This window comes from Sorex fumeus, unplaced genomic scaffold (assembly GCF_029834395.1).
Source record: "Sorex fumeus unplaced genomic scaffold, SorFum_2.1 ptg000033l, whole genome shotgun sequence".
In the NCBI taxonomy this organism is placed as follows: Eukaryota; Metazoa; Chordata; class Mammalia; order Eulipotyphla; family Soricidae; genus Sorex; species Sorex fumeus.
In genome coordinates this window covers 32,964,713-32,977,510 of record NW_026606090.1, presented here as the reverse complement: position 1 = coordinate 32,977,510, position 12,798 = coordinate 32,964,713, and the positions used below count along the sequence as shown (strand labels likewise).

Below are 12,798 nucleotides of genomic sequence, written 5' to 3'. Positions count from 1 at the left end.
ATAGGTGTATCTGATTATGGGGTATGTTTCATGTGTCACGCTGTGCTCACTACCATGTTGGTGTTTAGTACTAATTGTTTCTTTTGATTTATGAAATATTTCTAAAATTTTCTTTATAACAAGAATTGCAAGAATAATGAACATTTGATAGTAAGAATAATTACCAGTTAACTTCTGGCCAACACAATATAGTTTATTTCCTATTAGTCTGTTTTATGTTTACCCTCGAGCGGGCCCAGTAACGTCTCCATTGGAGACTTTGTTGTTACTGTGTCTGGCATATCCAATACTCTCGGTAGCTTGCCAGGCTCTCCGAGAGGGGCGGAGGAATCGAACTCGGGTCGGCCATGTTGGCCGCTTGTAAGGCAAGCGCCCTACCCGCTGTGCTATCGTTACTGGGCCCGCTCGAGCAAATCGACGATCAACGGGAGGGCCTTTACCTTTACCTTTATGTTTACCCTCAGTTCCAAGAACAGTCGAACCGTAGCACTGTCCGCCTGTTGTTCATCGATTTGCTCAAGTGGGCACCAGTAACGTCTCACAAAAAAACTGTGAAACTTGTTGTTACTGTTTTTGGCACATCGAATACATCTCGGGTAGTTTGCCAGGCATTGCATGCAGGCAAGATACTCTGGGTAGGTTGCTGGGCTCTCCGAGAGCGGCGGAGGAATCAAACCCGGGTCAGCGCATGCAAAGCAAACGCCCTACCCGCTATGCTATTGCTCCGGCCCTCTTTAAAAAACTGAAAGAACATTTATTATGTGGGGCCAGAGAGATAGGATAAGGCATTAAGGTGCTGGCATGTGACTGGCCTTAGCTCAAGCCCCAGCTCCACATATGGTCCCATAAGCCTCCCTCAGAGCACAGACTGAGCACAGCTGGGGGTAGCCCCAAACAAACCATCAATATTTAAGTTTCAGATGTGTAGCATGAAAAGTTAACCTCTGCGTATACTGCATTTGTTGATATTTATAAAAGTCTAATTCGAAGAGCAACTTGTGCAACTGAAACTCAGTATCATTTCCATAACTGTCACTGTCCTCCCATTACTCATCGATTTGCTCCAGAGGGCCCAGTAATGTCTCCATTGTGAGACTTCTTGTTATTATGTTTGGCATACCGAATACATCACGGGTAGCTTGCCAGGATTTGCCGTGTGGGCAAGGTACTCTTGGTAGCTTGCCAGGCTCTCCGAGAGGGGTGGAGAAATCGAACTCAGGTCAGCCATTTTGGCCGGGAGCAAGGCAAACGCCCTACCCACTGTGCTATGGCTCCAGCCCATTTCCATAACTAATATAATTACTTATATTTAATTTCCATGACCATCATAATAACTGTAATTATATAATATGTATATTAATAGCCATTTTGGGCCGGAGCGATAGCACAGTGGGTAGGGCATTTTCGATTTCTTTGTCCCTCTCGGAGAGCCTGGCAAGCTATTGAGAGTATCCCGCCTGCTGGCAGAGCCTGGCAAGCTCCCCGTGATGTGTTCCATATGCCATAAACAGTAACAACAAGTCTCAAAATGGAGATGTTACTGGTGTCCGCTTGAGCAAACTGATGAACAACAGGAGGACAGTGCTGCAGTGCTAAGTGCAGTGCTATTAAAAATCATTTTATGAAGTTTATTGTTACCTGTGCACCGAAAACTCTCCTCGTGCAGATGATATGCCTGTCAAATCCTTTAGTTTCAAAAAACCTATTTTAAGACTGCCTATGTGAAATTGGATCTTATGGCCTCTTCGCATCCTGACTTCCTTCAGACAATCTTCTGTTTGCACTATTTCTCCAGATTACACAAGTTGTAGACTATTTCCTATTCCTTTTCTTTACAGCAGTGATTTTACACCTGTACACAGGTAGACCAGTGAAAACAGGAGAAATGGTTCATGGTTGGCAAAGCTAAGTATTATTTATAATAGTGTTTCATGCAATGGTTCTAAAATCAAAAATGAAGTGACTATTTGATCCAGGGATGCTCTATCATGACCATCCTGTTATCCGTCGATTGCCTCGAGCAGGCCCCAGTAACATCCCCTTCATCCTAGCCCTGAGATTTTTAAGAAAAGTGCCATATTCAAGGCTCTTTAGGAGAATGAGGCCCATCATTGTTATTGGTATTTGGCATATTGGGTATGCCACGGGGAGTTTGCCAGACTCTGCCGTGTGGGCAGGCTACATTCGGTAGCCTGCCAGTTTGTCCAAAGTAGGAATGAGATAATAAGATGTCGCGTGGTCACAAATGCGGCCGCGCACTTCCGGGAGCTGGGTTTTATAGTCTCTGAGTCTTGGCCGTTGATGGGATTACACGGCGCAAGGAGGCCAGTTGGTGGGTGTGACCCCCGCCTACTGGAATTTGGAGGATCTGGGTGGAGGATGCTCAGCCCCGATCTGAGTAGGCTTGGAGATCTCAGCCCCGGGACCTGCATGCCTTTGTTCCTCTGCAGGTACCTTCAGGTGTGCAGAGAGTGGTCTCAACATGGTGGTGACTGGTTCTGGAGGTCTTCGGCTTCCGGAACCCTGGTCGGGGCGGAGAGGAAAACTCAACCCGCTCCCCTCCAAGGGGCCCCAGTGAGGACAGCCAGGCGTGGGGGCAGGAGACTCTGCGCTGTTCTCTTCCGGGAGCTGGGTTTTATAGAGATACTCTATATTCGGCAGCAAAGACTTTTTTTTTTTTTAGCTTTTTGGGTCACATCCGGAGATGCAGAGGGGTTTCTCCTGGATCATGGACTCAGGAATCACTCCTGGTGGTGCTCGGGGGACCAAATGGGATGCTGGGAATCGAACCCAGGTCGGCCATGTGCAAGGCAAATGCCCTACCCACTGTGCTATTGCTCTAGCCCCAGTAAAGACTTTTTTGCAAGCACAGGGAATTCAGGTAGCCTGGCACGGGTCTGCAGACTGGCATTTGAAATCCACTGCTCGAGACTATTTACCTGACAGCCTTTGTTCATCTGAACATCTGTACTTGTAAAGTGCTTTAGGATTCACATACAAACTTTGGTCATGTGAGGTGAAATGTGTTCCCTGTTTTTCTTTGTTTCTTTCTCTCATAAAACTGGCTATTTTTGGTCCTTCATTTTGGCACTGGTTATGCTATTGGAAAAAATACTTCACTTTTGGGGCTGGAGCGATAGCACAGTGGGTAGGGCGTTCGCCTTACAAGCGGCCAACATGGCCGACCCGAGTTCGATTCCTCTGCCCCTCTCGGAGAGCCCGGCAAGCTACCGAGAGTATTCGATATGCCAGACACAGTAACAACAAAGTCTCCAATGGAGACGTTACTGGGCCCGCTCGAGCAAATCGACGATCAACGGGAGGGCCTTTACCTTTACCTTTACCTTTTGGTGATACAGTAGGGTTCATAGATCTTTAGTTTCTATATTGAATATATTGTTTCTGCTTTCACCATTTACCAAGAGGTTAAGGCTATATTTTAATGCAAAAGCACTAACTTGAAAAGATGTATGCATTCTTATGCCCATTGTCCACTATTTAAAATTTCCAAAATTTGAAAATTACATAATGCCCAACAACAAATTAGTGGACAAGAAAAGGTGAGTGTGAACACACACACACACACACACACATACACTGGAATATTAGTCACTAGAAAAGATAAAGTTTTAACTTGCTAAAATATGGATTGAACTGGAGGGGGCTATGCTAAAAAAACTCAGAAGGAGAAAGAAAAATGCTGATGATCTAATTCATCTGCAGTATGGAGAGTAACACTGCTAGGAAATAGACAATGGCCAGTGAAAACAAGTGGACCCTGGTGACAGAATTGAGGTTACCAAGAAGGGAAAAGTGAATTAAAAAGGTCCAGTGGACGGAGCAAGTGGATACTCGCACTTCAGAGATGGGCTGTGTGGTGAAATTGTCCTCTAATGCATATAAATATTTACTCTTATCAACCAATTTTTCCTCAATAAAAAATAGATTGATATAATCACAAGAAAATAAAAAATCAGGCTGTCACTGTCCTCCCATTGTTCATCGATTTGCTGGAGTGGGCTCAGTAACGTCTCCATTGTGACACTTGTTACTGTGTTTGGCATACTGGATACATCACAGGTACAGTCTAGTTAAAAAACCAACATATTTGACAAGGCAACAGCAAGCATCTCCTCTGTAACTCTACGGCCATTGGTAATGGCAAAGCAAACTCAGTACTTTATGAATGAGTCCATGAGTAAATGAGTCATCATTTCTTATAAGTGAAAGCCATCTTTTACCTCTTTTGATGGCTTTTCACTGTCACAACATGTTTTTAAATATTCTTGAAAAAACTTTATGAAAGCCATTTGTCATGGCTCTCTATATTGCCATAGGTGCTCTCTGAAATAAAATTCCAGAATTAAAACTCCCCCCACCACCATTTGATAAACTGTGATATGGCTGAGGGCTCTTTCCTCAGGGTTTCTTATTTTCGGGAGATAAAAGAATAACCAGAGAGAACGGCAAAGTAATACCAGTACTTGCCCCAATTCTCAGAAAGAGACTGATTTAATTGGCTAGGGAAGTAGGGCCATTAGTTTTAAAAGGGCCCCAGGTGATTCTAATAGTTGGCCAGAAATGAGAACCACTGAAATTTGTTTCCTTGGGCAGTAGGTTTAATCCGACTGAATAGAGATTTTTAACCAGAAGAAAAGAAAACTTTTTAGTTGACCTCATGTTATACTTCCAGAGATTAGTCAATATTTTAAGCATTGATTGGTCTCTCCTAGATATTAAATAATATCCTGAGGGTACAGCTTCACATCCCCTCTAGATTTATACTTACTTAGATTCGGAGCAAATACAGTTGATGGATCACTACTTCAGCTGAAAAGTTGAGGATGTCAAATCATAATTTGAGAGAGGTTGTGGTAATCAAAGAAGAGCTATTAACATCTTCCTAAATTGAAGACTATAATGAGGAAAAATAGAAGTACAGAAGTAAACTTGTTTCTGTAAATCTGATTTTGGTTCTAAAAATGTCCAGGGGTTTTTTTGGAATCTGCCCTCATAAGACCTAGCAACCCATCCAGTATTATTTCCAGGGTTCAAAGAAGGAGAGTGGTTTGGAAGTACAGTCCCTTTGGCATGTGAAAGGGACATGGGGACCAGCTGAGTCGCCCCAAAACCGAGTCTCAAACAATTGGAGCAACAACACATCAAAAGTGACATCAGATTAGAATCCAATGGGCAAAATAAATCTCCATGCATTCCTACTAGTACAAAGAAATGTTTAAATAAATCATAAATAAAGAGCTATGAGAGCATGGCCCCAACTCCCTGGTGGAGGAATGCCATTTCATGTAGATTGATGTACGTTAATTGACATTCTGGTGCCCTTAGTGTAACCTTTACCCAAGGCTCTTGCATCTGTGCTAAGCTTTAGAGTTGGAGAGGGGTGACTTTATAAACCAGACAGGCAGCGCTACCTCATTAGTCCTTAGTCATGTTTGTTTCTAGGTACCTTTGGTCTGATTTATTGAGGATGGCACTTTACCTTGTTATTTCTTGCAAAACACTCCAGTCCAATAGTGAGAATATCAAGTACACCCACAGCACAAGGATATCATTCAAAACACATAATAAGAATGACTCAAAATTGTCACGATCTGCTCAGGAAAAGTGTTGGAGAAATTGTCTCCTCCCAGTGGCATCTAATTGCTAACTTGTAAGGAGACAACTTGTATGGCTTCCTGGCACATAGCAACAGATGTACAGTTCAAAACAACAGAAACCTGAATAAAGTCTGGGTTTATTTGAATGAAGCATGACCAGTAATAACGATATTTAGTTACAATTATGAAAAACATAAGATAATAAATGGAAAACGTAACAATGGTAGAAACCGGATGACTAATATGTAGAAATATTTCATATCTTCTTCACAAATGTTTTGAAATCAAAAGTTTATTTAAAAGTTATTTCCAGATTATTCCAGGACATAATCGATCATCGATTTGCTCGAGCGGGCCCAGTAACGTCTTCATTGGAGACTTTGTTGTTACTGTGTCTGGCATATCGAATACATCACGGGGAGCTTGCCAGGCTCTGCCGTGCAGGCGAGATACTCTCGGTATCTTGCCAGGCTCTCCGAGAGGGGGGGAGGAATCGAACTTGGGTCGGCCATGTTGGCTGCGTGCAAGGCAAACGCCCTACCGCTGTGCTATCGCTCCCGCCCTAGGACATAATCAATCTAGAATATTGTTGAAAGTGAAACTGAGGGGCAGGAGAGGTAGACAGTTGTGAAGGCATACTTGAGCATCACCAGGTACAGCCCTGGATACTACAGAGCAACACCAGGTGCTGGGGTAACCCCTGAAAATTCAGACAGGAACTGCATTACACCTTTGGGCTCTTGCATTGAACCATCTGTGCTAAGTGCTAAGAATTGGCCAGGAATCCTGACAACTGCCTAGAAGTCCAAAAATAATCCTTTTCAGATAGTAAGGACCTAAAAAGTATTTGCTGGTGCTGCTATTAATAGCCGGTGTCTTGCCTCTTAAAAACCTTTGCACTTACCCCAAAGCAATACAGATTAGTGTACAGCATAATATCTCCTGAAGATCGGGTGAAGTGAATGGTTGAAATACTATTTTGGACAGTTACCATTTCCTTTCACTTCAAAAGTTTGAGTTTGTGAAGTTATTTCACGTAACTCGTTTAATGATCTAAAAGTTAGTGTACTGCTTTAATTGTACACCTGGCAATTAATTAATCTCACCTGAATTTTTCCCTCTAAAATTATGCTGCTTTTAGTGAGTAACATTTGTCTTTTTACCTAAGATCATGTAGCACAGCGGGTAGGGCGTTTGCCTTGCATGCGGCCCACACGGCTGACCAGAGTTTGATTCCTCTGCCCCTCTTGGAGAGCCTGGCAAGCTACCGAGAGGATCTCGCCCGCACGGCAGAGCCTGGCAAGCCACCCATGACATACTCGATATGCCAAACACAGTAACAACAAAGTCTCCAATGGAGACATTACTGGGCCCACTCGAGAAAATCGATGAAAAATGGGAGGACTGATGGTGACAGTGGCAGTGACATGTGACGCCCCAAAGGGCCTTAGTAAAGTTTTGTAAAGACGAGATTAGTCAGAAAAGACATAGCAGCAGGTGGGTAAGTAAATATATTTGGAAAACGGCTTTAGATTTGGCTTATTTGCTCTTTGGAACAGACTACCTAAAGCAAACAGTTTCTGTGCCTTTACTACACACATCTTGGCCTTTGGTTTGTCTTGCAGATGGGGATTAGCGTGGTGGACTCAGCAGTCTCTGGATTAGGTGGTTGCCCGTATGCTAAAGGTGCTTCTGGGAACGTGGCCACCGAGGACTTGGTCTATATGCTCAATGGTCTGGGGCTCAACTCCGTAAGTGAGCACTTTAATATTCATGCATGCCTTGCAAAACCAAACTGGAATGCATTTCAGATTCAGAGAGCAATTTTGAAGTCAAAGTTGTATTCCCCTTGTGCTGTTTACTAAAATGCACAGTGGGAAAGCAATGATGATCCTTGGAGAGGCTTGTTCAGTGACTTACTGATACAGCTCCATCCCAGGTACTGCTACTTGTCCTCACGTTTAGAATGCCTCGTGACCTCCAAAGTACGTTTTCATGAATGATCTGATTTGATTCCTTCACACACTCTGTAAGTTAGGATCTATGCCTTGCTGTTTTGATTGTTGCTTTTGCAGTTTTGTTTTTAGGTATGGGTATTTTCTTTGGAAAAAACTGAAATCTTAATTTTTCTTACAGTGACATGATCTCTGAGAAAGAGCAGTGCATCTTTGGTATGGCCAGTGGAGTGCTAGCCCAGAAGTCTGTCATTCCAGTCACTTATAGTCAGATATTCCACAATAGCATCCACTAAAATTTCTACCTTGCCATTTTCAGCATTAAAAATACCCGATTTATCAATAAAATTGATTTTTAAGGATATATAAAAGGCCAAAATATTTTCCTGCAAGTGATTAAAAGCTTCAAATGCTTTTTCAGAAACGCAGGTATCACCTGATTACAAAATAAGGCCCTCTCTCACTCTCTCATCTCTTTCCTCATTAACATCAAATTTGCCTGTAGTCCTATTTCTGAACCATTACTACTCTTGGCCACCCCTTGAGTTCATTCTCTCACCACCACTAGGAATTCTTTTTGGTTCCAACATTCCCTTAACATGGACAGTGAGGTTTTCCCATACACAAAGCATTTTCCAGCATCGCCCTGCCATGCCCACACTGGTGATTCTTGCCATCTGTGCTTTGCTTCCTGTGCTTTTTGACATGCTCTAGGACTGCGTCAAGATCTGATTCCTGTGTCTAGCTTATGCTGAAGCCAGAGAGCTCTTTCACCATTCAGACTCTAGGCCTTCAGCATGACAATACTCAGTAATATTCCTTGAAGACTAGTATCACTAGTATCAAGACTAGTATCACTTAGCACTAAATGCCAAAAGTGCTGCCTGTTTTCTTTGGTTAGGAATAGATATTTTATTTACAATCTTAGCTTGATCATTTACAACAGAAATACATGATTGTAACAGAAACAAACAAAAATCGAAATTCTCTCTTGGATGGGCCAAAGGGATAGTACACTGGGGAGTGTGCTTGACTTGCATGCAGCCAACCCAGGTTCAAGTCTCAATACCCCCTATCATCACACAAGCTCCACCAGGAGTGACTTTGACTGAGACTTGAAGGATACACCTCCACCCCACCCCACCCCACCCCCCAAAGAAAAATAAAGGAAAAGAAAAAAAAAGAAAAATTTAAAAATGATCTCTTAAAGGTTTATAAGACTGACTTGAACTTAGCTGATGTTTAAAACATGTCAAGCTGTCAAGTCACGGAGGCATGGATAAGTCACATCTCCTTCCAAAGAATGTCACAGCTCCAAAAGGACGGCTACAGGGGAGAGTGGCTCAAATTCACCCAGTTTCTCTAAGCTGCAAGTCAAGATTCTCTGAATAACCCAGTTCAACTGTGGTACCCATGCCTGTTCAAATACCAGAAACCATGGATTCGTCTTCTAAAATATTTTGATTCTTTTTTTCCCCTTAAAATCTTCATAACAATGACATTAGCATAAGTGCTTATTGTTTCCTAGCATTCTCCACACTGGTCTTCTGGCTTCCAATTTGCCTTTAAATGAATTAATCATGGTGCTATCAGAAAATTTCCTCTAAAATATAAATATGAATATACCTTGCTTTTGCTTGAAATCTCATCAGTGAATTCTCAAAAACTGCTTGAAGTTTGATTGCATTACATGGATCTGTGGGCTGGAGAGATAGCACAGTGGGCAGGGCGTTTGCCTTGCATGGGGCCGACCCAGCCAATGTGGGTTCGATTCCTCCACCCCTCTCGGAGAGCTCAGCAAACTACCAAGAGTATTTCGCCCACACGGAAAGCCTAGCAAGCTACCTGTGATGTATTCGGTATGCCAAACACAGTAACAAGTCTCACAATGGAGACATTACTGGGCAAATTGATGAACAACGGGAGGACAGCGCTACAGTGCAGAGCTACATGGATCTTTAGACTTTCCTTTGGGTCCTCTCCCTATTTGGTGCTACAGATGCTTTGGAGCACATTTCTCTTCATATGAGATTCAGGTCAGGATTTACTCTCTCTTTTTTGTTGACACATTCCTTTCCATTGCATTTTTTTTTTCAGTGAATTTACTGCCCTGAATCTTTCCCTCCCTAGTCGTTTTCACATCTCTGTACTAGTAACTTGAACTACAGTATGTAATTTTGTCTTTGGGGCTTTCTATTGCCCGAGCACCCTGAAGGCAGAAATGACATTCTACATAATGTCTCGAACATCAGAATTATCATAGTAGATGAGATATATTTAGCCTGTGATGAACTATTCAAGAATATACTTTTTTAAAAATAAAGTAGTATGTTAACTATATAGTAAAGAAAGACCAACATTAAAATCTTGGTATGCATCAAAAACTGTCACTGCCTACTTGATATAAATGGGATTCTTGGAAAGGGAAGAACACTAAAATTTTCAGTAAAATTTCCCAATCTATTACTTAATGAAAATCAGAAATAGAAGACACATGTTTATGAATGTAGTTACAGTTACCTAAAGTTTTCTTACAGATATAGATTTCTTAGATAAATCAAATGCAATTGACTAAGAAAATTTGATAATAAAAAAGATAATGAAAACCACGGATAAGGATCAATTTAGTCTTTTTGTTATCATTCATAGAAGTATACTGCAAAGAAAAAGTTCTCTGAGAATTTCTGGTGAAGGGGGTGGGAGATTGCTAAGAGGTAGAGTCCATAGTTATCAGAGGCTGAGTTTAATTCCTGGCAAGACATGATCCCCTGAGCACTGCTGGGAGTGGTCCTGATGAGAAAGAAAAATGTATTTGCCAGTGATGTGGCTTAATGTTTGCCAGGATGTGACTTAGCTGTCGAGAGCATCTCTTACATGAGGTAAGACTCTGGGTTCACTCCCTGGCACTTTGCACTTACCAGGAAATAATTAGTGACATTAAAACGATGCCCCCATGGTCACTGTTATGCAAAGCCTTGTGTGTACATAGGTTGGTGCATTTTAAGAAAATGACACACAGGTATTAAAATCCATTTTGAATAGCAAGGATGTCTATGTATTCCATTTTAAGTATCATTGTTTCTAGTCTGTGTCCGAGTGAGGACACCAGAGTTTACGAAACGCTCCATTAGGGCAAATCTCTGGTTAATCCACCTAATGCTTAGCTTCCTCCGTGACAGTGAAGGTGCCAGGAGGGACCTTGATAGTGACCTTTAGCTACACCAAGTCCCCGAGATGGGAAGCATGCACTGAACTTGGCCTTCCAAGCCAACTGCCTGTCATCTGGGGATTTACCTAAGCCTTTGTTGATCCTATTTATGCTTTCAGACAGTACAAATTCTCAGGCAAACAAGTTCCAGATGTGGAATAAAAACTACTTTATTTGATTTGACCTATAACTACTTCCTTCAATATCATAGCGGTAATATGATTCAATACCATTACTGTTAAGCAACAGTAATACTTCTAAAATAGTCAAAAATCAAACATTCTCTTTTCCTATATAGCTTTTTCAAGTTTGTTTTTTGACATAGTAAAGAAGCTCTGTCTTTCTCTTAAGTCCTTTATCTGTCAGCTTCTTCAACTCTTTTTATTTAAATTTTTCCACGTTGATGTTTTAAGAAATTCTTCTAGCGCATCACTGTTCTTCCTAGTTTTTTGGTGCCAGTATACAGAGTCCCTTGGGTTTGTTTAGACCAAAGTATAACACAAGGGTAAGTCAAAATATGCTTTCGTTAAGGAAAAAAAAACCTGAAGTGTTCATTACATGATTCACAAAAATATGTTTTCCCCAAATCAGTAGTAGGAATATTTTGCTTAGTAATTTTGAAAAGCTCTGCTACTACTATAATTTAGAAAAATCTGTTTGTCTTCTTTCTCACCTCCCATACCCACTTTCCTTTTCCAGGGTGTGAATCTCTATAAAGTGATGGAAGCCGGTGACTTTATCTGCAAAGCTGTGAATAAAACCACAAACTCCAAAGTAGCACAAGCCTGCTTCAGTGCTTGAGTTGAACAAATAGGCTACAAATCTAAGAAGATCCATTTCAGCTACAAATATTTATCTGAAAACAATTGTCATCAGCTTATTCTGGAAACAAAGTAATAAATAGTCGGGGGAAAGGAGATGCTTTGGAAAGGTAGAATTGGGTAGATGATGGAGTCAGCAGGAAGTGCCATCAGTCATCAGATAAACTGTAGCAGAGGCGAAATAATATAACTTGGAGTTGTGTATGAATTGGGAGAAAAGGCCACTCTCTTGGTCTTAGAGAAATAGCTTTGTAATTTCGTAGATGTGAAAATCAACTTCAGATTTCTCTCAGTATCGGACACTGTGTCAATACTTAATCAAGCTGGCTTAGCACAGTGGACATATTGTCGGTGGTTTATGAGCCCGCGTGGTGTGTGGCCTCAGCGTTATGCGCTTCGCCTCTGGATCTCAACTTTTCATTTGCCAAGTCAGTTAAGTTATGGACCAAGCGCCAAAACTCCATCTGACCCTACATAATTTTCAGCAATAGAACTTTTACATTTCGAATATGGCTAACATCTGTTAACCATTTCAATGACTTTATCTTGTTCCAAGAGACTGTGGTCCGTGGCAAAGCGCCATATCCTGGAAACGTAACACGACCTCCCATGTTCCTTACACGCATCCAGTTCACCATCCTTTCCCTTTCATCGGTGATGTGAAAAACCAGCATGGTGTTACTCAACGATTGAGAAGTAGAAGCCCTGATTTTTATCTGATGTCTAAATTACGGTGATGAGGATAAGGCTGACATTTGTGGCATAACCCACATTTGGCATTTTCTGATCATTTCCAAATTAAACTAGAGAATGCTACTGCGACCCTAAGAATATTAGTTTTTAATTTACAAAAATAAATGGTTTTCCACTGATTCTGAGCACTTTGATTTTATCAGTTGTTTTTTTTTTCTTGGTTTATTTCTTATGCTTATTTATAATGTTGAAGTGGCTGAAATTTTATCTTTGATACTATAAAGCATTGCCAGAAATAGCAAAAAGTAATATATCAAAGATGAGAAGAGGAATAGAAGGACCACATTAAGGAACATATTTCTGTAACCTATGCAAATCATATGGGGGCAATATTATTACATGTGGGTCTGAAGCATCAGTTCTATTATTTATCTAGCCTTCTTCAATAGTGCTGGATGATTTTAATCTCTGAATAAATTTGCATATGCCTCGGACTATGAACG

General features: G+C 41.4%; 1 protein-coding gene across 1 annotated transcript in view; it reads left to right on the top strand.

Moving 5' to 3' along the window:
• HMGCLL1 (3-hydroxy-3-methylglutaryl-CoA lyase like 1) overlaps window positions 1-12,394 on the top strand; it is a 242,407-nt gene extending 230,013 nt beyond the window's left edge. Inside the window, exons 8-9 of the mRNA XM_056116893.1 lie at window positions 7,244-7,369; window positions 11,481-12,394. Of these exons, the coding sequence (XP_055972868.1) occupies window positions 7,244-7,369; window positions 11,481-11,582 (228 nt within the window). The 3' untranslated portion in view covers window positions 11,583-12,394. The remainder of the gene's footprint in view (window positions 1-7,243; window positions 7,370-11,480) is intronic.
• The last annotated feature ends 404 nt before the right edge of the window (window positions 12,395-12,798 follow it).